The sequence below is a fragment of the Halichoeres trimaculatus genome, unplaced genomic scaffold (genome assembly GCF_033239565.1).
Source record: "Halichoeres trimaculatus isolate MK-OKI-2021-1 unplaced genomic scaffold, fHalTri1.1 fHalTri1_scaffold_1, whole genome shotgun sequence".
NCBI lineage: Eukaryota > Metazoa > Chordata > Actinopteri > Labriformes > Labridae > Halichoeres > Halichoeres trimaculatus.
In genome coordinates, this window is record NW_027437179.1 from 32,976,544 (window position 1) to 32,995,707 (window position 19,164).

A 19,164-nucleotide genomic window follows, 5' to 3' on the forward strand; every position below is an offset into this window, starting at 1 on the left:
AAAATGTCAACTTTACATGCTAAGGTTTCAGAAGTCCGCTTGTCACATAACGTAGTCTATGCATGCGACGATGTTCTGTATTATGTATCACAACCATAAAATCGACTATTTCATTATTTGGATTATTGTCTTGTAAAGCCGTCATTAGACGTGTGGTTGTAACAGTTGCGGCAAAGCAACTTCATCCTATGTTTTGAAGGCTCCAACGGAAATAAACGCTTGATATACTGACATCACAATAAAGGGAATTCACAATCTAATTATGTAATAAAAAAATTGTGTTTTGAACTGTTTGGTATCACACAGGTTTAATGATAAGCTCACTACTTGACTGTTGTGTTTAAGGCGTCCATCATAATATCACATTAATAAGAATTTTAGACACGCCCACTTATGTCGTCCTCGCGCTTCGTCTCGTGATAGTCGTTACATTAGTCAGCTGTTAGCATCTCTAGTTCAACCGCTTACAGAGCCATGCTATTCAGATAGCTCCAAGGGAGTTGTTTGCGTTTGTGAAATACCCTCAACGGCCACTTAAGATGTTGTCTCGTCTATTGAAGGAGCATCAGGCGAAGCAGAATGAACGGAAAGAACTGCAGGGTGAGGAAATAGCTCCCAAGCTAATATGCTAACCGAAGCTAAAAACAAAGCTGAATGAGATTCCTGAAAGGCCGCATGATGATGGTTTTTCTGACAGTGTGAATGTGTATTTTTCGCTTGAACAGAGAGACGCAGGCGTGAAGCTATTGCAGCAGCCACATGTCTGACAGAAGCCATGGTAGACCACCTCAATGTTGGGTAAAGATACTCTGCTACCTGTTTCCTCCTGTGTTGAGTTTGTTTCCTTAGTTTGTCAGACAGTGTGAATATCAGACTTTTCTACATGTTACAGAATTTATGGAATACTTGCTTTTTGGTTAAATAATGAAAACAGCTCGTTTAGTCAGTAGATCCCATGTTGCAGGACCTATGTCGATGATACTTTAATACTTGTAAATTAAAACACAATGATGGACAATACCTGATATGAAGCACTTTGCCTGTTGTGCAAGAGTCTGTGGTTACCTTTTTTACAGCCAAACTCACTTCAACAATACATGACTACAGAAAAAGACTATATTATTTGTGACATGCCATTGTTAACCTCTAACATTCGTTTAGTGTTAAAGTGATACTGTAGCATTTCTAACGCTGGTTCCTGTTTTGTTTTAGTGTTGCCCAGGCATATGTAAACCAGCGTAAGCTCGACCATGAGGTGAAGACCCTTCAAGTGCAGGCGAGCCAGTTTTCCAAACAAACTGCTCAGTGGATCACCATGGTGGAGGGTTTCAATCAGGCCCTAAAGGTGAGACACATTATGAGCATAAAATACATTTTTTTGGCAACATGTAGTTGGGTTCTTTAAAACTTACGGCTTCCTAATACTTCTAATAGCATTGATACCAGGTTTAGAAATCAATACCACAGGGAGATCAAAGTGAAAAAATGCTTGGATAAAAAAAAACTTGATGTAGATAAATAGGTGGTAACATTTATTCTGTTTCTGTTTATTTTCTTTTATTCAGGAAATTGGGGATGTGGAAAACTGGGCCCGCAGTATTGAGATGGACATGAGGACCATCGCCACAGCTCTGGAGTACGTACACAAAGGTCAACTTCAGACAGCCTCCTCATAAACCTCATGATGGGACTTTAACAGATTGTGGCTAAACACGCTGGGAGAAAAACAGAGATTATGTTGAACTCTTAGCAAAAAAATGCATTTTGCATTGATTTGGTTTGTCTGCATTGAGTGGGCAGAATCAGATGACACCTTCTTCTCAAACAATAAATGTTATAAGACTGGCATATTTGATCTGTAAAATCATCATGTATGTGTAAATGTTCTTCACCTCTTTGAGGATTTTATTATGTCCGTGTTTCTGTAATGTATTTCAATGTGCAGTGATGACTGTACAGCTTTTTGTAAGACAGCTTAACTGTTAAGTTTGTTACTGTTAAGTCAAGAGATTGAATATTATTTAAAATAAAGTTGGAAAAAATACTCTTTTTTTCTGATGTGATGGGGTCAGATGAATAAAATTTTGATCTAAAATGTATTTAAAATATGTATACAAACTTTGCACAAGGTTTTTATGAAGAAAAAAGTGAGAAGAGATAAGAAAGGAAGCAAAAATACAAAGAAAACACATTTCTAAAAAACTGTTACAGGAAACATTGCTATAAAGAAGCCATTTCAAGCCCTGGCTTGAGCATGAACACCTGACATATTTCTGATACAGAAGGTAGATATCTGCAATCCACAGGTGCTTCATGAATTTGTTTTTGGCAGCTGATTTAACTGTTACAAAAGAGGCGGGCTTGAGGCTGAATAAAAAAGTAATACCATGAGACTTACAAGGTCTTAATTGGGGGACACAGTTTCGCAATAGAGCTACTTAATACCCTAACTGGATAAATATTTGCTGGTCTGTGGTGATTGGACAATTCAGGGAATGTGTGACGTGAAGGCATATTATGTCATGCAGCACGAGGCTGCTCAGTCTCCTCATGTAATTGCACATGTGTTTGGTAATCAATGACGCTTTTAATTCACCTTATACAGTTAGGATAGAACAGAAGTGTGAATGAACAGTTTGTACACACCTGATATTTATACTCACACCTCACATGATGTAGAAATAAGACCAGTTATTTTATAAATAATAAAAAAGTTTGATTTCACATCAAATAAACAATAAATTTTGGAAGAATAGCTTGATTTTGGAACGAAAATGTTGGCAAATATTTCAAGTCTTTGATTTATATGTAATATATAGAATCAATAGAGGCACCCCTGAAGCAAGTAAAGTAGACCCAAAATATTTCATCTTTTTTCACCAGGATTTCGTTACAATTACACATCAAAAAAGCTGTGGTATTAAGTCTTGTTCAAGAGTCACTTAACTTCTTTTATGAGAAGGGCATTTTCAAGATGCACATTAACAATATTTACACTTCAGTAAGAGCAAACTGCATTTTTGTCAACAGTTGAAAATCAACAATATAAATGAACTGAAAGAGTCCATAAGACTGGATACATTCATATATGCTTTATAAGGGGCGCATTAAGCCACAACATGTGAGAATACTCCTTTAACGTTCTTACAACATAAGCACTTATGACGTGTGTTCACCAGCAGGTTCTAAAAAAAGAAACAGTATGATTAATATTCAAATTACATAAAGATGCCTGATTTAATTTGAAAGTTTAAAAGAAACTTTTAGAAGTTGGGGGCATCTAAAAATAGTTGTTGGAAATCCAAGTTCCCATTGTGTGCAGAAAACTCAGTTTTTCATAAGCTTTTTTTCCTGCTTACACACACACATGCAAAAAACAAGTGGTTACAGATTGGGGATTACCAATTGTGGACCTGTCTTAAGGGATAAACTGCAGGGATAAAGCCTCTCTCTGACCAGTCTCTGTGAGTGAAAACAGAGGAATAACCAGAAAGGGAAAGGGAGAGGACTGAGAACTGGAGGTCAAACACTTCTGAAAGAAGAAGGAAAAGGTAGGAAAGGACATGTCCCTGCAAATATCTGTACTACCGTTGAGGTATATGAAAATGACTCATTGTTTGGGTCATTTTTCCACTCTTGTACTGCTTTTGCTCAATGTGTACTCAAACCAGCACAGGGGAGATTTTAAGAGGTAATTAGTTAAGTATGAGAAAAATTAAGTTTGTAATTGTGATGTCATTGTTAACTTGGTAAGTGTTTGAGCTATTGCTATACAGCTTGAATAATAGTGCCGTGAAACCTATCTTGAGTTGTAATTTCACAGAAGAATTTACTTCTAATTCATGTTGAAGGAACAGTAAGGAGACTTCATCTGATTTAAGTCTGCAAACAATTTAATATCATCTGTGTTATTACCCTTTGTATCTTTTTCTTTTGTTGTCTTACTAATAAACCAGAAAAATAATTGGTTTTCAGCAAAGAGCAGCTTAAGCAGCTCCGTCACGGGCATTAAATTTATGTACAATGCACCCCTCCTTCTCTCCTGGGGTCAGATGCCTTTCTTTCCTCCATAAGAGTATTATCCAAAGATTTCTCATGTGCCCACAGCGTTTTTGTAATACAGGCAACTCAGGGACCTTAATGAAAAAACTCATTGTATCCAACTTTTATCAGAAAAGTTCAATAATTCAAGACTTTGCCTGAATAAAAACCACAATGTTTGAAATCAATAAGGGATTTCTTACTTTGTGGGATTCTTGGAAAAACAGAAGAATTTTAACTTTCCACTGCACTTTGGTAAACTGACATTTTGCAGTTTTTCTCATAGCTGTAAATGTTTGTACTACTTGTTTTGTTTTTCAGCAAGTTCATCAGGTGATCAAAATCTAATTTGCGCAGCATGGATATGAAGGCTGTTTATGAACTTTTAGGGTAAGAATTGTATAATGCCAAAACAAATTTTTGTACTCTAACTTTACAACATCTGCAAATGTGAAACTGCTCTCTTTTTTTCAACAGGGCTGAAAATGCCTGGATGTACATCACTGGTTCCATTGTGGTGTTGTGGATTCTTGTGTGGCTCTACAGAGACAGCACAGAGATTGATAACATCTCTGAAAAGTACGTCTTTGTCACTGGCTGTGACTCAGGCTTCGGAAACCTGCTGTGTAAGAAGCTCGATCGCAAAGGTTTCAGAGTGCTGGCTGGCTGTCTCACAGAGAAGGGTGCAGATGACCTGAAGAGGGTGGCAGGACCTCATTTGAAGACCGTTCTGCTGGATGTGACCAGTCTGGACAGCGTCCAGAAAGCAATGGAGTGGACCAAGGCAGAGGTTGGCGAAAAGGGTAAGAGATGAGTTTGATTATTTAACCTCTTTTTCCTACAAGGACATTCTCTGAATCAAAATGTTCCACCTTTTCCCTTTAAATCCTCTGCAGGACTTTGGGGGATTGTGAACAATGCTGGACGCTCATTACCAATGGGTCCTTCAGAGTGGATGAGAGTGGAGGATTTTCATAGCACACTCAAAGTCAACATGAATGGTGTGATTTCCATGACCATGATCTTCCTGCCGCTCATCAAAAAGGCTCGGGGCCGTATTGTGAATGTAGCCTCGGTGCTTGGGAGGGTGGCTGCAAACGGAGGTGGATACTGCATCTCCAAGTTTGCAGTGGAGTGTTTCTCTGACTGCCTCAGGTAAGTCTCACAGCCACATCAGTATTACATTTTACAATGGTGACTGACTATCTATCTAAAACTATCTGTAAAACACTTTGCCGATAGATTTACAAGCTGTTCCTTTTCTAAGAAGTATTCACACCCAACCTGTCTTAAAGTGAGACAAATGCAGGTTTAGTGAGTCAGGTCTCCAACTGGCTCAGGACAGCAAATTCTTTATCACAGCTGGCTTAAGGAGGAACGGTTTTAGAAATATGGTGATGTAACAGTCACAAAATTTTAGAAAGCTTACAAAAATTCATGAATTGTTTGTGAAAACACACAGGAGGGCAGTGCAGGGTGGGAAGAAGTGGGAGTGTTGTGCTCTTTTGTTGTGAGCTGCTCATAATCCAAGTTGTATTATGTTGGACCAAGAAGAAAGCCTTAGTAATATGAGTACAGGAAACAGAAAAGAAATCTAGATGAGATAAAACAAAGGCATAAAAAACATGTAAAACACCAATGGATAAGAAAAACTTGATTTTTAAAATGAGTTTAAAACATCCTCAAAAAACAGACAAAGCCATTTTTTTCCCATTGAAACCTGGTAGGGAGTTTTATTTATTTTAATTTTTTTCAAAAGGTTTTATAAAAAATATTTATGTTTCATTTACAAAAAAGGAGTAAAACCATTCAATCCAAGAAAATATGCTTTTAAGAGTGTACCAAGCCTTTTCTGCCTAATCATGCAAGACAAGGACTCAGTGCACTCAGTGATATAATTGGCTTAAATTTTCAAGAAAAGCAACACTAGCTGTGCTATTTTACTGTATGCACTTTATGTAATCCATATGTGTTCTTACTGCATTCTTCTACTGAGCTGTTTTATGATTCAAACTGTTGTGAATCAACTGTTATAAACTTTGTTGTTTGTGCAAAACCACTCTTGACAAAATATTCTACCTCCTATTTTTTCCCAGGAGAGACATAAACTATTTTGGAGTGAACGTGTGCATCATAGAGCCAGGATTTTTTAAGACCGCTGTGACGAGCCTCGACCCTCTTGAGAGGGAGCTGCATCGACTCTGGAATCAGCTCAGCCCTGAAGTAAAAGCCAGCTATGGGGACAAGTACCTGGATAAGTGTAAGTAGAGTGTAACACTTTATTGGAGTCATAATGAAAGCAAAGAACAAGAACTTCCTCACTGGTTCTGGAAATGTGGCATGAAAATTTGGTTATATTTCTGATTGAGAGAAAATTCAAAAATATTTACTTTCAGAAAAAAAAAAAAAGAAGAAAAATCACATGAACTGGGTTGCTTGCTTGTGTTGCTTTTACATATGTTTCCTTACTCATTAAAACAAACAAGGATAAAGGATTCATATTTGTCTCTACATATGCATGAAATTTAGATTGTATTTTTCTTCAAGTTAAGTTGTTCTGCTGCCACAAAAGCATACATCAAAAACCCTGTTTGATAAATAAAATAAATTTAAAACAGATTGTTCAACTACAAAAAATACATAGCTAAGTTTAATGCAAATATTTCCTTTCATTTCTCCTCTTTTTCAGACATCCAGGTACAGCGTCTTATCATGAACGCTGTCTGTGACTCTGACCTCAGCAAGGTCACCAACTGCATGGAGCACGCTCTGACCTCCGCCCACCCGCGTACAAGATACAGCGCCGGCTGGGACGCCAAGCTGCTGTGGATCCCTCTCTCTTACATGCCTTCCTTTGTGGTGGACATTGGGCTGAAGCTGGTGCTGCCTCGTCCTTTGAAGAGCGTGTAACTCCCTGTAACTTTTAAGCTGCCAGCCTTTGTATGTCACTTTGATGCTGTATGCTAAAAGAGCTCATCACTTACTTTTAAAAATGCCAGTTTCTCTCATCTGCATTGACCATGCACTGATCAGATGATCCATTTATTACTGTATTTTTATATGTTCACAATCTGCCATGTGAAAGTTTACTTTCTCTTTCTTATGTCTGCTTCAGACACAGTATAAAGAAACAATGAATATGTACGGCACAATTAACTGTTTAATTTTGTTGTTTGTTTATTGACGCTCTGCTGTGCCTTTGATAATGTGTAAGTTCCTCTGTTTGGATGCTGCAAACCATGAAAGGCTAAATAAAGAACATTTTATTATCAGGTAGTAGCTTGTTTACTGACAAAAAAACCCAAACAGCTTTACCATAAGATACATATTGACACTGATGCATTCAAAAATGTGCAGATAGGCTATGATGGTAGCTTTTACAATAAAGTATTGTGACCTTTTAACTTTTTTTTCAGTGCATTTAATACCTCATTCGTTCTTACAAACACTAAAATGTTTCTGTGGCCCCCAAGCTGAAATCCAGGCCTTCAGAAGGAAATCACAAACATACTGTGCTGTAGATAGATCCTATATTTTGGTAAGTATTTCTAGTATTTGATGTGTCACTATAGAAACTTGTTTTCTCTCACATTCATTAACTTGTTTTTCATTTAAGGTATCAGCTCAGTTATCAGTAAGGATATTGTCACAGTGTACTGTAACATCCTGAACTACTGGTGGCAGTAATAGCTATAAAGTAAGAGTAGCTGATTAGTGTTACACAACGGATCAAAGTCTTCGTAATAAGACGAGAAGACCGGAAAGTATTGCGAACAACATTTTTTTCACTTACCGTGTATTCATAAAAAAAATCCACGTTGACTGACACTCTCGTGGCAAACACACCTGGCACACCTCTTATTTCCAAAAACACACTCCTATCTCCTGATTGGCTACAGTATCTACCAGTCAAGCGCAACCACATGAGGTGGTGTGCCAATGGTACAGACCCCCTGCTGCTTTCAAGTACCCCTCGTTAAACTTCACAGAGGCCTTAGACTAAAGCACATGGCACATCATTTCTCCCTTGCTAAAGTCTATCTTGTTGCCAAAGTTTAATTTTTTAGATACTTCATTTTTATAAGAGTCAGAGCACCATGGACTGTTAAATTGAAGTTTTACCACTGAACACTTTACTTTTCTATACAACTACAGAACTACTTCAACTTCTCTCTTTCATGAAAATAGTTTGAAATTTCTGCTGAAATGTTATCATTTTGGAACTTTAGATAAAAGGTAACTTGCAGGGAAAGTCTGTCACTTACCCACAAATTTTGAGCGCCCCAATAGAGTGCTATGGATTGTTAAAAACATTCTACAAAATAATAATAATAATAATGAAAATAAATAAATAAATAAATAAATGAATAAATAAATAACAGTGCACTCAGCTAGAGTAGCTTGTGTATGGTATGATTTCTTAGCTCACATTTTAAAATAAATGTTTTCTAGGCCCATTTGTTAGAGAATTAATTATCAATTAATCATTTGTTTGTAAACCGGTTTAACTAATTTTCACTGCAAATGAAAATGAATTTATTCTGGGTTTTTTTTGCTAGCTTATTTAGTTATTTATTTATTTAGTTATTATTTTATTTTGTTTTTATTTTGAGAAGTCCGTGCCTGTCAGCTAAAAAAAATAAAGATAGAAAACTTGCCCAAATAATACATAATACAATAATAATAATAATAATAATAATAATAATAATAATAATAATAATAATAATAATAATAATAATAACAATAATTATAGTTATAATTATAATAATAATCACAATCATAATCATAATCATAATTGAAAAAAAAAAAAAAAAAAAAAAACAATTTCCACCCTGGCTTCGACGAAAACTGCCATAAGCTGAAAGAGTCGAAAATATACCGACTACACTTGAATGCATCAAAACTTCAAAGTCAGTGACCCCGCCGGAGCCTCTGGCAAACACCTCAGAAGAACCAGCTGCTGAATATCAACAGAAGGGAGCTTTTCACCGTCGATTCAACGACCTCAGCGGGTTAGTGGTTGTCGTTTGTCTCAGTCATGCACTGCTTGAGAGCTCTGCGGCTGTCAAACTCTGCTTACCTCATCGTCAAAAACACAGAAGCGTTAAAGAAGGTTCTCTTCATTCAGACAGCATGTTGTTTAAACGCCAAGTCAACCCCGGCCTCTCAGCGACGAACGGCCAGTCACCTGGAACAAGTCCACGTCAAAATGTGAGTATGACAAGCTGGTTGTCAACAATGTGCTGCAGCATGGCTACAGGGATCATCTTTTCCTTATCCAGACCTGTTATTATGACAGAGCCCACAGTACAGTATTGTAGACACTTTAAGGCATAAATATGAGAATCCTTTATTAAGTATTTACTGCAATCTATAGCCTACTTCGTGCTTAATTGTATTCAAAAGATTCACCTTCAGTTCTTCACTAAAATAGATAACTGCAGAGAATGGAGAGGTCTATAAAGAATGATAGGGAAAATGCCAAAAGAATAAGTATATTGTCACATTTAAAAATGTTAAATCCTAAAATAAAGTACATTTTACATAATAGTAATTAAAAACCAGGGACATCTTTCAACTTTTGTATTTCCTTTTGTATATGTAATGTGAAGTCTTTTCATTTTATTTTATTTTTTTTACCTTTCTCTTCATCTGTAAAGGGGTGTCAGTTCAAAGTCTCACAGCTCCGGAGTGGAGGACATGCTTTTCTACACCATCACGGAGGGGAAAGAGCAAGTCCCCCTCTCCTGCTTCACATCAGTACGTGGCCAAAATACGCTTTAATTGCTGAAACCAAAAGCTGAACAGCCATTCGTTCACCCATCCGTCTAAATACTGATTTCTATTGGTCTGTTGTCACCTGCAGGCCCTGAAGAGAACTGGCCTTGACCCATCAGACCCTCGTCTGAAGGACTGCATGGAGAAGTTTGGACAGGCTGTGAATGAATCTGATGGTGAGGTGATGATGGACAGAGAGCTTTTTCACAGGTAAGACAGTAAAGGTGATGCACAAGTAAATACTTACTGTACTAAGGAAATAACCTCACCACCACAGAGTTAAAAACACATCGGCACAAATTATCTTTTTTTTTTTCATTTAAAAGCCACCCTCAAAAGGATTTATTGAATTTTCTTAATTGGCTTGTTCTCCATGAGAGCAACATGTTTTCTTCAATAGACAGAAACTATGAGAGCACATCACCAGGTTTTTCCCACTGGAAGGGAAATATGATAAAAGGGTTTATTTATTTGTTTGCAGAAAAGTCACTTTAGATGTAACTTCATCAAGTTTTCTCTACTGCAAAGGACACCAGAGGGCTCACATTATTTTTTTTCCACTAAATGGGCAATCTGGACAGTTAATAACTTTTTACTTTACCTGGAAAGAAGTTGATCATTTTTTCCTCTGAACAGTGACTCCTGAAGGCACTTAGATATTATTTTTCATGCTTATTAGACAAGAAAAACATGGTTTTCTCCAGTAAATTTAAGTATTTACACACTTCATTCAATCCTAACTGCACCTTTTCATGTTTTCTCCACTAGAGTGTTATCCTGGGGGCTTCTTTGAGTATTAAGCCAAAAAACTTTAAACTCAAGGCTATAGCACACATTTACGTAAGGATCCCTCTACATCGAATTAAAAAAGTCGAACACAGGAGCTGTTATATGAGACACATAAGTAAAGAATTGTGGACTTATGAAGTCAACTGACGAGAAAACCAGCACATGCTAAGTCCCGGCGTCTTAGTTTTTTGTCTGTTGTCGGCATATTACTCTTTGCCAATATGCCTCATATTTGACTTCACATGACTGACTTTCTAATGTTGTTTTGTTTTCCATTCACCGACCAGTTCAGACATGGGACCAAACTATTTATAGTCTGACCTTCCAACAACAATCCATTTTAATTCAGGATTTGTTGTTAGAGACCTGCTGCCTGTCTCGGGGCCTCCCTCTTCCTTTGTTCTTAACACATGCTTAATGTTTCTAATTATGAGTATTAGTGGCTTAAGAACAGTGTCGTCAACATTTGGAGAAAGACTGAAATCAAATCATCAATATATGAAAAATAAGTTTTGTGAATGTGAACATTTAAAGGCTTAAAGTTTTCATTATATTATGCAATTTCTGGAAGTGTTAAAGACAGAGTCAGCTTTATTTATTGTCATGTTGAGCAAAGCAAAAGCCTGTCCCTCAGACTGATCACAAACAGCTGCTGGGCTTATCTCTCACCACCCATACGTCACACAAGCACACTCCACACACACACACACTCACACACCACACGAACTATGATTCACTCATATCAATGACACTGTCTTACTTCCAGTAAGTTCTTCCATGCCTCTTGACTTTGTCATCTTTTCTTTCAGGTGTGTTGGTGGGAATATTGTCCTGCTGATTCAGGCCTTCAGAAAGAAATTTATCATACCTGAGTTTGATGTGTTTGCACAGAAAATTAATGACATCTACAACACAGTGCAAAGCCACAGCGATGGAAAAGTAGGTTGAAGTTGTTTAATGCTCATTATTGAATGTAAATGATGGTAACTGAATTTTAAAATCTATTTCTTTTTTATATTCCTAGATTTTGCAATCAAGATCAAACGCTTTTTTTAGTGCATGTATGCATTAATTTAACAGGGATAGTTAAGGAAGAAGATGAAAAATGTAAACTCCTACCTTATGTGTTACACTATATGTCATCATGTGAAATGTTATAAACTCTGTCACTGAGGCTCTCACATGTGTTCCCACATTAGGTTGCAGACTATATCCCTCAGCTGGCTAAGTTTAGCCCAAGACTTTGGGGTGTGTCACTGTGTACAGTGGACGGCCAGAGGTAAGAATCAATGACGCGTGTTTGACCAAAACAGTCTCACAACAAACAAACGCATAGCTTGCGTGAAGCTCTTATTTATGCCACACAATCTACCTGAAGTACCAGATTTTTCATCCCAAGTGCCATTAAAAAAATAAAACAAAGACTCAACTTTTCTCTTCTAGTTCAGTTTTTTCACAGACTTTAAGTTAGGCTCTTGAATAATTTTTCTTTCATCTCTTAGTTTTTCAATGAATGAACAGTCTCAAATTTGAACCAATCAGACATAAAAGAAATAAAGAAAAAGACATAAAACTGATGCTCTGATGCAACTAAGAAGATAACTGATGTACTTGTTTTAGTGGTAAAAGTTACCTCCACATTGTGTAATAAATCTCAGGGGTTTCTGAACTCTCCTCTTCTTTTTCCTGCAGACACTCAGTTGGTGACACCAAGCAGCCATTCTGCCTGCAGTCCTGCGTGAAGCCTCTACAGTACGCCATCGCTGTCCACGAGGCGGGGACTGAGAAAGTTCATCGATATGTCGGCATGGAGCCCAGTGGACTTAAGTTCAACATGCTCTCCCTGGATGATGATGGTGTGTAAGGAGTCCTAAACATTTCTTGTTAAAAGTAATCTGTATGATATCTATGAGTGCTTAACATGCCTAAACAGAAAAGCTTCCCTTCCACGTCTTATCTTGTTCTTACTCGTAGATAAGCCTCACAACCCCATGGTGAATGCTGGAGCCATAGTGATCAGCTCTCTTATCAAGGTAAACATACAGACATGTACAAGGTAATAGATGAGCTGGGACAAACTGTACAGTGCAGTACGTTGCTGTTCATTCATCAAAAAACAGTGATAAAACATAATCTGAATTAAATTTTGATGCTTTTTTGTTTTGTAAACTTAGAATTCTGTTGCATTTCAAAGTCAGCAGAAATCTCAAAATTTTTAATTATGTAGAATGTAGTTATATTCCAGGATGTTTGTTGAAATTAGGGCCTGTTTCCACTAGATGCATTCTTTGCACTTAAAACATACTGCCTATTTTCTATACAAGATCAAACTAGTTCAGTGTTTCAGCACTTAGCAACCAAGTTCAAAATTTCCCTTTCCATCAGATTGTTTTTTAAATTTGTTTGAAAAATGTTCAAAAACTAATCTAGTGATATAGAGTCATTTCTTTATCACTGACAGATCAAAAAAGAAAAGGCAGGACTTTGGGGAAAAACTTCACAAACAGCAAAAGTGCACACAAGGAGAAGTAACTGAGCACCACACAATATTTTAAAGGCATTATTTCCCTGTCCAAGCTGTTGCTTATGCTACAACTGGATTTATATCTATTGCTTTTGGTTGGGGGCGCTGCTAATATAAAAAAAACAACTGCAATTAGTGGAAACAGGCCCTCATTTGCATTAATACAGTTTGTTTGTTTTGGACTTTTATAATCTCAGTCCTCAATGATTGCACTAAAGTGTATTTAAACAATGACATTTCTGAGTACTTCAAGTGTTACTGGGAAAAGTGCCTTCTAACAGAAAAAGTACCTGAGTAGAAATAGTTAACAGACATCAATTTTATACACTTGAATTTTTAGGTATGTTCTGGTCTAGAGCATGTGACATCTTTTCCGAAAACACTTATCTTACTGCCTAATTAGGACTGCTTTTATCAAATAATCTTTTTGTATAGAGGCATCAAGACTTTCATTTCAACAGTTGTATTTTTTCCTGTTTTGTGGGAGCTCCCTGAACTCCTCATGAGCTCTGTGGTTAACTGTCATTGGTTATCTCACTTTTTTCTGTTCCAGGATACTTCACAATGCAATTGGTGAAACAATTATCAGAAATAAAAACATTGTACACACTGTTCAAGCCAGTGGGCTTGAATCAAAGCAAATAAACATTTTCTTTTTGATTTTCAGCCTCGTTCAAATAAGGCAGAGAAGTTTGATTATGTAAGTAGTTCTGCTTCTTAGTTTACACCATGCATATAAAACTCTGTTAAGTTTATTACAATTAGTGTTCAAAACTGTGACGCAACCCACATAACCATTTTCTTTGCTCTCTAAGGTTATGGACTTTGTAAAAAAGATGGCTGGCCAAGAATATGTGGGATTCAGCAATGCCATGTGAGGGTTTCAGGTGTTTCATGTTTTAAAAAAGAAAAATCTTTGTTCAGAACTCCAAAGCTGAAAGACAGTGCTTAGTAAATTGTTCTAACCTGTTAAATTATTGATGATCTAGCATTTCCCTCTCCTGCCCGTGTCTCAGGTTTCAGTCTGAAAAAGAAACAGGTGACAGAAACTTTGCCATTGGATACTACATGAAAGAGAAGAAGGTCAGTGGTGAAATGCTAAAAGCTGATTTTAAAGCTGAATGCTCACATGCCTCTGAGAGTTTTGTGTTCACATGTATGTTTTTGGGATGGTGACGTTTCATTCTTCAGTGTTTTCCACCTGGAGCAGAAATGATCGATGCCCTGGACTTCTACTTCCAGGTAAACACTCCACTGTGACCAAATGATCCTTTAACATCTTTGTGTTTCCTGTGCAGCCTGGTATTCATGTAGCTGTAGTAGAAATAGCTAAATATCTTTTTGACCATGAGCTGCTTCCTTCTTGGTCTCAGCTCTGCTCAATTGAGGTGACCTGCGAGTCAGGAAGCATCATGGCTGCCACTCTGGCCAATGGAGGGATCTGTCCAATCACAGGGGAGCGTGTGCTGAGCGCTGAGGCAGTGAGGAACACTCTGAGTCTCATGCACTCATGTGGCATGTATGACTTCTCTGGACAGATGGCTTTCCATGTAAGTAGCAACTGGAAGTCCATGTTTATCTTTCTTAGTGAGGGAAGTGTTTCAGCATTGTGTTTTTCTCTCTCTCAGGTGGGCTTGCCGGCTAAATCTGGGGTCTCTGGTGCAATCCTGCTGGTGATTCCTAACGTCATGGGAGTGATGTGTTGGTCTCCTCCACTGGACAGAGTCGGGAACAGCGTCAGAGGAATACATTTCTGTCAGGCAAGACTGAAAGTTACCAGTTTTTTTTTGGTTGACTTTGTATTTGTATCACGATGTGGGGAAGTAGAGGATGGTTTGATAAAATCACTTAATGGAGAGTTTCACTTCAAACTCCAGAATTAATGCACCACAGTACTTTGTAACATGTAAAATGGTTAAGTATGAAGTATGCTGTCTGTATTATATTGTATTATATTGTCTCTATTTTTCATCACTCATTTTCAGGAGCTGGTGTCAGTCTTCAATTTCCACAATTATGACAACTTGAGGCACTTTGTGAAGAAGCAGGACCCTCGCAGGCAGGAGGGAGAGGACAGGGTTGGTTTGTTGCTATGTTTCTGGGTTTTCTCTGTCTTGTGTTAAGTTGTTCCGCCTCTGTGTTACGTAACTTCTTTGTGTTTGCAGAACAAGTCTGTCGTCAATTTGATGTTTGCTGCCTACAGTGGGGACGTGTCTGCCCTGAGAAGGTACACCAAAGCAAATCTGACTGTTTGACAGATGAACTTTGTAACATTAAAATAGGACTTAAGTGTTATGTGACAATCACAATATGCTTGGCGGAGGTCTGTGCTCTCTGCACTGCAAAAACTGAAATCTTATCAAGTGTTTTTGTCTTATTTTCAGTAGAAAATTCCTTTTTAGACTCAATATGAGCCAAATTCACATGACCAATCCAGAGAAATGTCTTGTTTAAAGTTATTTAAGGACAAAAATGAGGTCTGAAGTGCTCGTAACCAGAAAAAAAAAATCTGCCAATGGAACAAGAGAAAAGATACTTGTATTAATTTAAGACATTATTCTAGTCTCAATGAAATTTTCAAGCTATTTTTTCTTGTTCCATTGGCAGATTTTTTTTACTGGTTACAAGCAATTAAAACCTAATTTTTGTACTCTGATAACTTGAAACAAGACATTTTTCTGGATTGATAAGTTGAAAGTGGCTCATATCAAGTATAATAAGACAATTTTTACTTAAAAAAAGACAAAAACACTTGATAAGATTTCAATTTTTTGCAGTGTGAGTGCTTTTCTAGCTTTTTATTGAAACACAAGGTTCTGCCACAGCTTGTCACATCTTTAAGTTTTGTGTATAAGTAATTTTGCTTTGTTCCTGTAGATTTGCACTCTCATCCATGGACATGGGTCTGAAGGATTATGATTCTCGTACGGCGCTCCATATCGCTGCAGCAGAGGGTGAGCTGCTATATGTGATGTGTTTGTCTGTTGGTGTGGGTATTTATTTAACATTCAAGTCACTAAGTTCTTAAATCTTACAAACTGTAAATCAGTCTAGCAGAAAATCTGGATTACCTCCATTGGAGTTATGACCATCTAGCACTGAGACATTTTCAGCATTAAAAGGTTGAAATACACATTAAAAGAAAAGATGTGAACTTCAATTACCAAAAGATAGTGGCTGAAAATTAGGATGCTTTTGAAAAAAGATTGTCTCAGTCAGATCTTTTCACACGGAAAACTATAAACTGCTGTGTCCTTTGTGTTTACAGGTCATATAGATGTGGTGAAGTTCCTCACTGAAACCTGCAAAGTTGATCCATTCGTTAGAGACAGGTGAGGTCAAAAGCAGCTGTAATCTTACAGTCAGTCTATCTTGAACCTTGATTTTAATCACCATCACACATGTTTGTACCTTCTTTGAAAACTAATGATACACCTTCGGATTTCTCCCCATCTGCATCTTTCTGTCATTCGTCATTGGTGCAGGTGGGGGAACCTTCCTGTCGATGATGCCCTGCAGTTCGGACATGATGAGATAGTGAAGGTGCTGAAAGAGTACGAGCAGGTCTGCAGTCAGCAGGAAACACAGCACGCTGAGGTCGAGCATTCCCAGAAGCTGGATACCATTGAGGGAATGGTGTGATGTCTCTTTTTAGAATGGAGTAGTTCTCAAATTGTAACATGTCGGGGCATTTGTGCAATATGTAAACAGAAATGATGAAAAACCTTGCCAACTGCAGCTAAGGAGAAGATTCAAAAGTATACTGTAAAATATAATGATCAGGAAAAACTAGTTTTAGAAAAAAAATGGAAAAAACAAAATCAGATAAGTGCAAAACTCAACATTTGCTGCTAAAAAAAAATCACTTCTCTAAAAACAGTACTTCTGGAAATGTCACCACCAACACACTGTACTCATTTTGAAGATTTATGTGTGGTTTTATGTAGCAGAGAGTGTATTTTTCAAAGGGAATTATTTAACTCGCAGTGCAGATATTCAGACACAAAACTCTTTGAACTTCTCATTTAACTTTTATGTGTTTACCTGTTTTTACTTACCACTTTGTATTTCTCTTCTGTGTCCTTTTCTAGCATTTTCAAAGATGTGAAACAATCTTTAATTTTAGGAAACCAAATCTGTCATTTCAAAAAAAGAGGAAAGATGAAAGCAATAACACAACAGTTTGTGTTGAAAATGTATATATTTTACAATATTCAGCTGTAAATAAGTACACTCTTTCTAGTACTGAGAGGTATTATTATAAAGGTTGGATTGTAACAAATTAGTTAATATATTTTTTGTTATACTTTTATTTTGAAGACAATTATTAAACATATTTAAGTTAAGCTGACACAACTCCTGTGATTTTTTTGTCTTGTACTGAATATCATGCAACCTTTTCTTAACCAGCTGACTAGAGAAACACAGGAAGAAGCAGCAGGAGCAATAGAGGAAATAGTCCTACACCTTTAACCGCAGGCAGGAAACTACCAGGAGTGAGGCAACTTTTAAACTATCCTCTTCTTCATTAATAGGATCCACTGATAAAATCTGAAGAGTGTAAGTGGTCATGATTTTCCTCAAAGAACCTCAATAAAATCAGACATTTTTACAATTTGAAGGAGTTTGAGATTTCTGTAGGTTAAGTGTCATTCTGTCATATTAGCACAAATCAGTACTTTTAATTAAAGCTACTTTGAAAGAAATGATCTTCCTGAAAAGGTCACTTCTCACAGCCTCCAGTTAAAATTGTTGTTTTTGCTCCTAAATACTTCTTGTCTTGTGTTTCCTGTTGTATTTTGACACTCTCACTTGTTTCTTATTCTATTGTGCTTGACTTCCTGTCCCCATGCATCCTGCCCCCTGATTACCCTAACAAACCTTACTTTTACCTTGTTAACTCCTCTTGTCCTTTGTGCCAGAGTTCCAGCCTTCTTCCTCCAGTCTGCCCATGTGTTTTTGGCCTTGTTTGGGGGGTTTCACTTTTCTTTCTTACCTCATGGATACCTCTTCCTGAGTTTGGATCACCTGTGTACTGACCTCTTTTTTGTTGAGTTCTGCATTTGAGTCCATCTTCATGGTTCAGTTTCACAGGTATATTATCTGTTCCCTGATCTAATCCAGTACATGTACAAGTCAAGTTTTCTGCATTATGCTTTCTTTTAAAAGCCACACATTTGACTGATTGCATTATGGGATGGGTACCTTTTACATTTAAAAGATTGTGGTACTGATGCCTGGTACCTGGCAATCGGTACCGGTACTCAACAGTTCCAATTTTCAGCACTTTTTTGTGTTTTTGTGATAAAAAAATATCAATTTGTTTAATAATAATAATAATAATAATAATAATAATAATAATAATAATAATAATAATAATAATAATAATAATAATAATAACAATAAGAATAATATATATATATATATTATTGTATAATTATATACATAATTATATATATGAATTTAGCAAATGCATTCCTCAATATATCGCCTTGAAAGGCTGTGTTCATGTTCAGCATAGAACATCGCTGACTCTTCCACTCCCTCACAGTAACAAGGATGGGTTTAGATACCTAAATATGGTACCTTTTAACTATACATGAACTACATCAGACATAATTCGGTTGGTACCTAAAAAAGTACCTAATTCGGTCCCCATCCCTAATTGGATTGCATTTGTTTTTACTCTTATTTTTAAATTATTGAAAGTTTTCCAAATTTTTCTCTAATTTTTTTCCCATTAGTTTGAGTAGATTTCTTTGGGGAAAAACTTCACAAACAGCAAAAAGTGCACACAAGGAGAAGTAACTGAGCACCACACAATATTTTAAAGGCATTATTTCCCTGTCCAAGCTGTTGCTTATGCTACAACTGGATTTATATCTATTGCTTTTGGTTGGGGGCGCTGCTAATATAAAAAAAAAACTGCAATTAGTGGAAACAGGCCCTCATTTGCATTAATACAGTTTGTTTGTTTTGGACTCTTATAATCTCAGTCCTCAATGATTGCACTAAAGTGTATTTAAACAATG

At 36.9% G+C, this 19,164-nt stretch overlaps 3 protein-coding genes across 4 annotated transcripts; all 3 read left to right on the forward strand.

The window, feature by feature from the left end:
• Positions 1-351: 351 nt before the first annotated feature.
• bloc1s1 (biogenesis of lysosomal organelles complex-1, subunit 1) lies at positions 352-2,044 on the forward strand. The gene is made up of 4 exons (XM_074675250.1): positions 352-600; positions 726-798; positions 1,213-1,345; positions 1,566-2,044. Exons 1-4 carry the CDS (start codon positions 540-542, stop codon positions 1,674-1,676), a joined length of 378 nt encoding a protein of 125 aa, XP_074531351.1. The 5' UTR covers positions 352-539; the 3' UTR covers positions 1,677-2,044.
• Positions 2,045-3,040: 996 nt separating this feature from the next.
• On the forward strand, positions 3,041-7,099 carry rdh5 (retinol dehydrogenase 5 (11-cis/9-cis)). The gene is made up of 6 exons (XM_074674984.1): positions 3,041-3,551; positions 4,363-4,431; positions 4,519-4,844; positions 4,938-5,196; positions 6,138-6,301; positions 6,731-7,099. Exons 2-6 carry the CDS (start codon positions 4,400-4,402, stop codon positions 6,949-6,951), a joined length of 1,002 nt encoding a protein of 333 aa, XP_074531085.1. The 5' UTR covers positions 3,041-3,551; positions 4,363-4,399; the 3' UTR covers positions 6,952-7,099.
• Positions 7,100-8,951: 1,852 nt separating this feature from the next.
• Positions 8,952-17,361, forward strand: gls2b (glutaminase 2b (liver, mitochondrial)). Of its 2 annotated transcripts, XM_074669725.1 has the most exons (19): positions 8,952-9,053; positions 9,170-9,252; positions 9,702-9,801; positions 9,908-10,029; positions 11,418-11,547; positions 11,808-11,887; positions 12,301-12,464; positions 12,583-12,641; positions 13,800-13,832; positions 13,948-14,006; positions 14,149-14,215; positions 14,324-14,374; positions 14,506-14,682; positions 14,761-14,892; positions 15,118-15,210; positions 15,298-15,359; positions 16,010-16,086; positions 16,401-16,464; positions 16,618-17,361. In XM_074669725.1, coding segments are annotated over exons 2-19 (1,629 nt in total). In that variant the 5' UTR covers positions 8,952-9,053; positions 9,170-9,250; the 3' UTR covers positions 16,775-17,361. The 2 variants fall into 2 exon arrangements, with proteins under 2 accessions (XP_074525826.1, XP_074525817.1); XM_074669716.1 differs by having other exon boundaries at positions 8,966-9,252; positions 16,618-17,354.
• Positions 17,362-19,164: the final 1,803 nt, after the last annotated feature.

What these genes read in the sequence shown, in the direction of transcription:
- bloc1s1 (XM_074675250.1), top strand. Translation starts at nt 540, where the DNA reads ATGTTGTCTCGTCTATTGAAGGAGCATCAGGCGAAGCAGAATGAACGG. An exon ending in GTAGACCACCTCAATGTTGG is followed by an intron (nt 799 to 1,212) that starts GTAAAGATACTC and finishes GTTTTGTTTTAG; the next exon opens with TGTTGCCCAGGCATATGTAA. An exon ending in GTTTCAATCAGGCCCTAAAG is followed by an intron (nt 1,346 to 1,565) that starts GTGAGACACATT and finishes TCTTTTATTCAG; the next exon opens with GAAATTGGGGATGTGGAAAA.
- rdh5 (XM_074674984.1), top strand. Translation starts at nt 4,400, where the DNA reads ATGGATATGAAGGCTGTTTATGAACTTTTAGG. An exon ending in GCTGTTTATGAACTTTTAGG is followed by an intron (nt 4,432 to 4,518) that starts GTAAGAATTGTA and finishes TTTTTTCAACAG; the next exon opens with GGCTGAAAATGCCTGGATGT. An exon ending in GGCAGAGGTTGGCGAAAAGG is followed by an intron (nt 4,845 to 4,937) that starts GTAAGAGATGAG and finishes AATCCTCTGCAG; the next exon opens with GACTTTGGGGGATTGTGAAC.
- gls2b (XM_074669716.1), top strand. Translation starts at nt 9,080, where the DNA reads ATGCACTGCTTGAGAGCTCTGCGGCTGTCAAACTCTGCTTACCTCATC. An exon ending in AAAGCCACAGCGATGGAAAA is followed by an intron (nt 11,548 to 11,807) that starts GTAGGTTGAAGT and finishes TTCCCACATTAG; the next exon opens with GTTGCAGACTATATCCCTCA. An exon ending in GGCAGGAGGGAGAGGACAGG is followed by an intron (nt 15,211 to 15,297) that starts GTTGGTTTGTTG and finishes TTGTGTTTGCAG; the next exon opens with AACAAGTCTGTCGTCAATTT.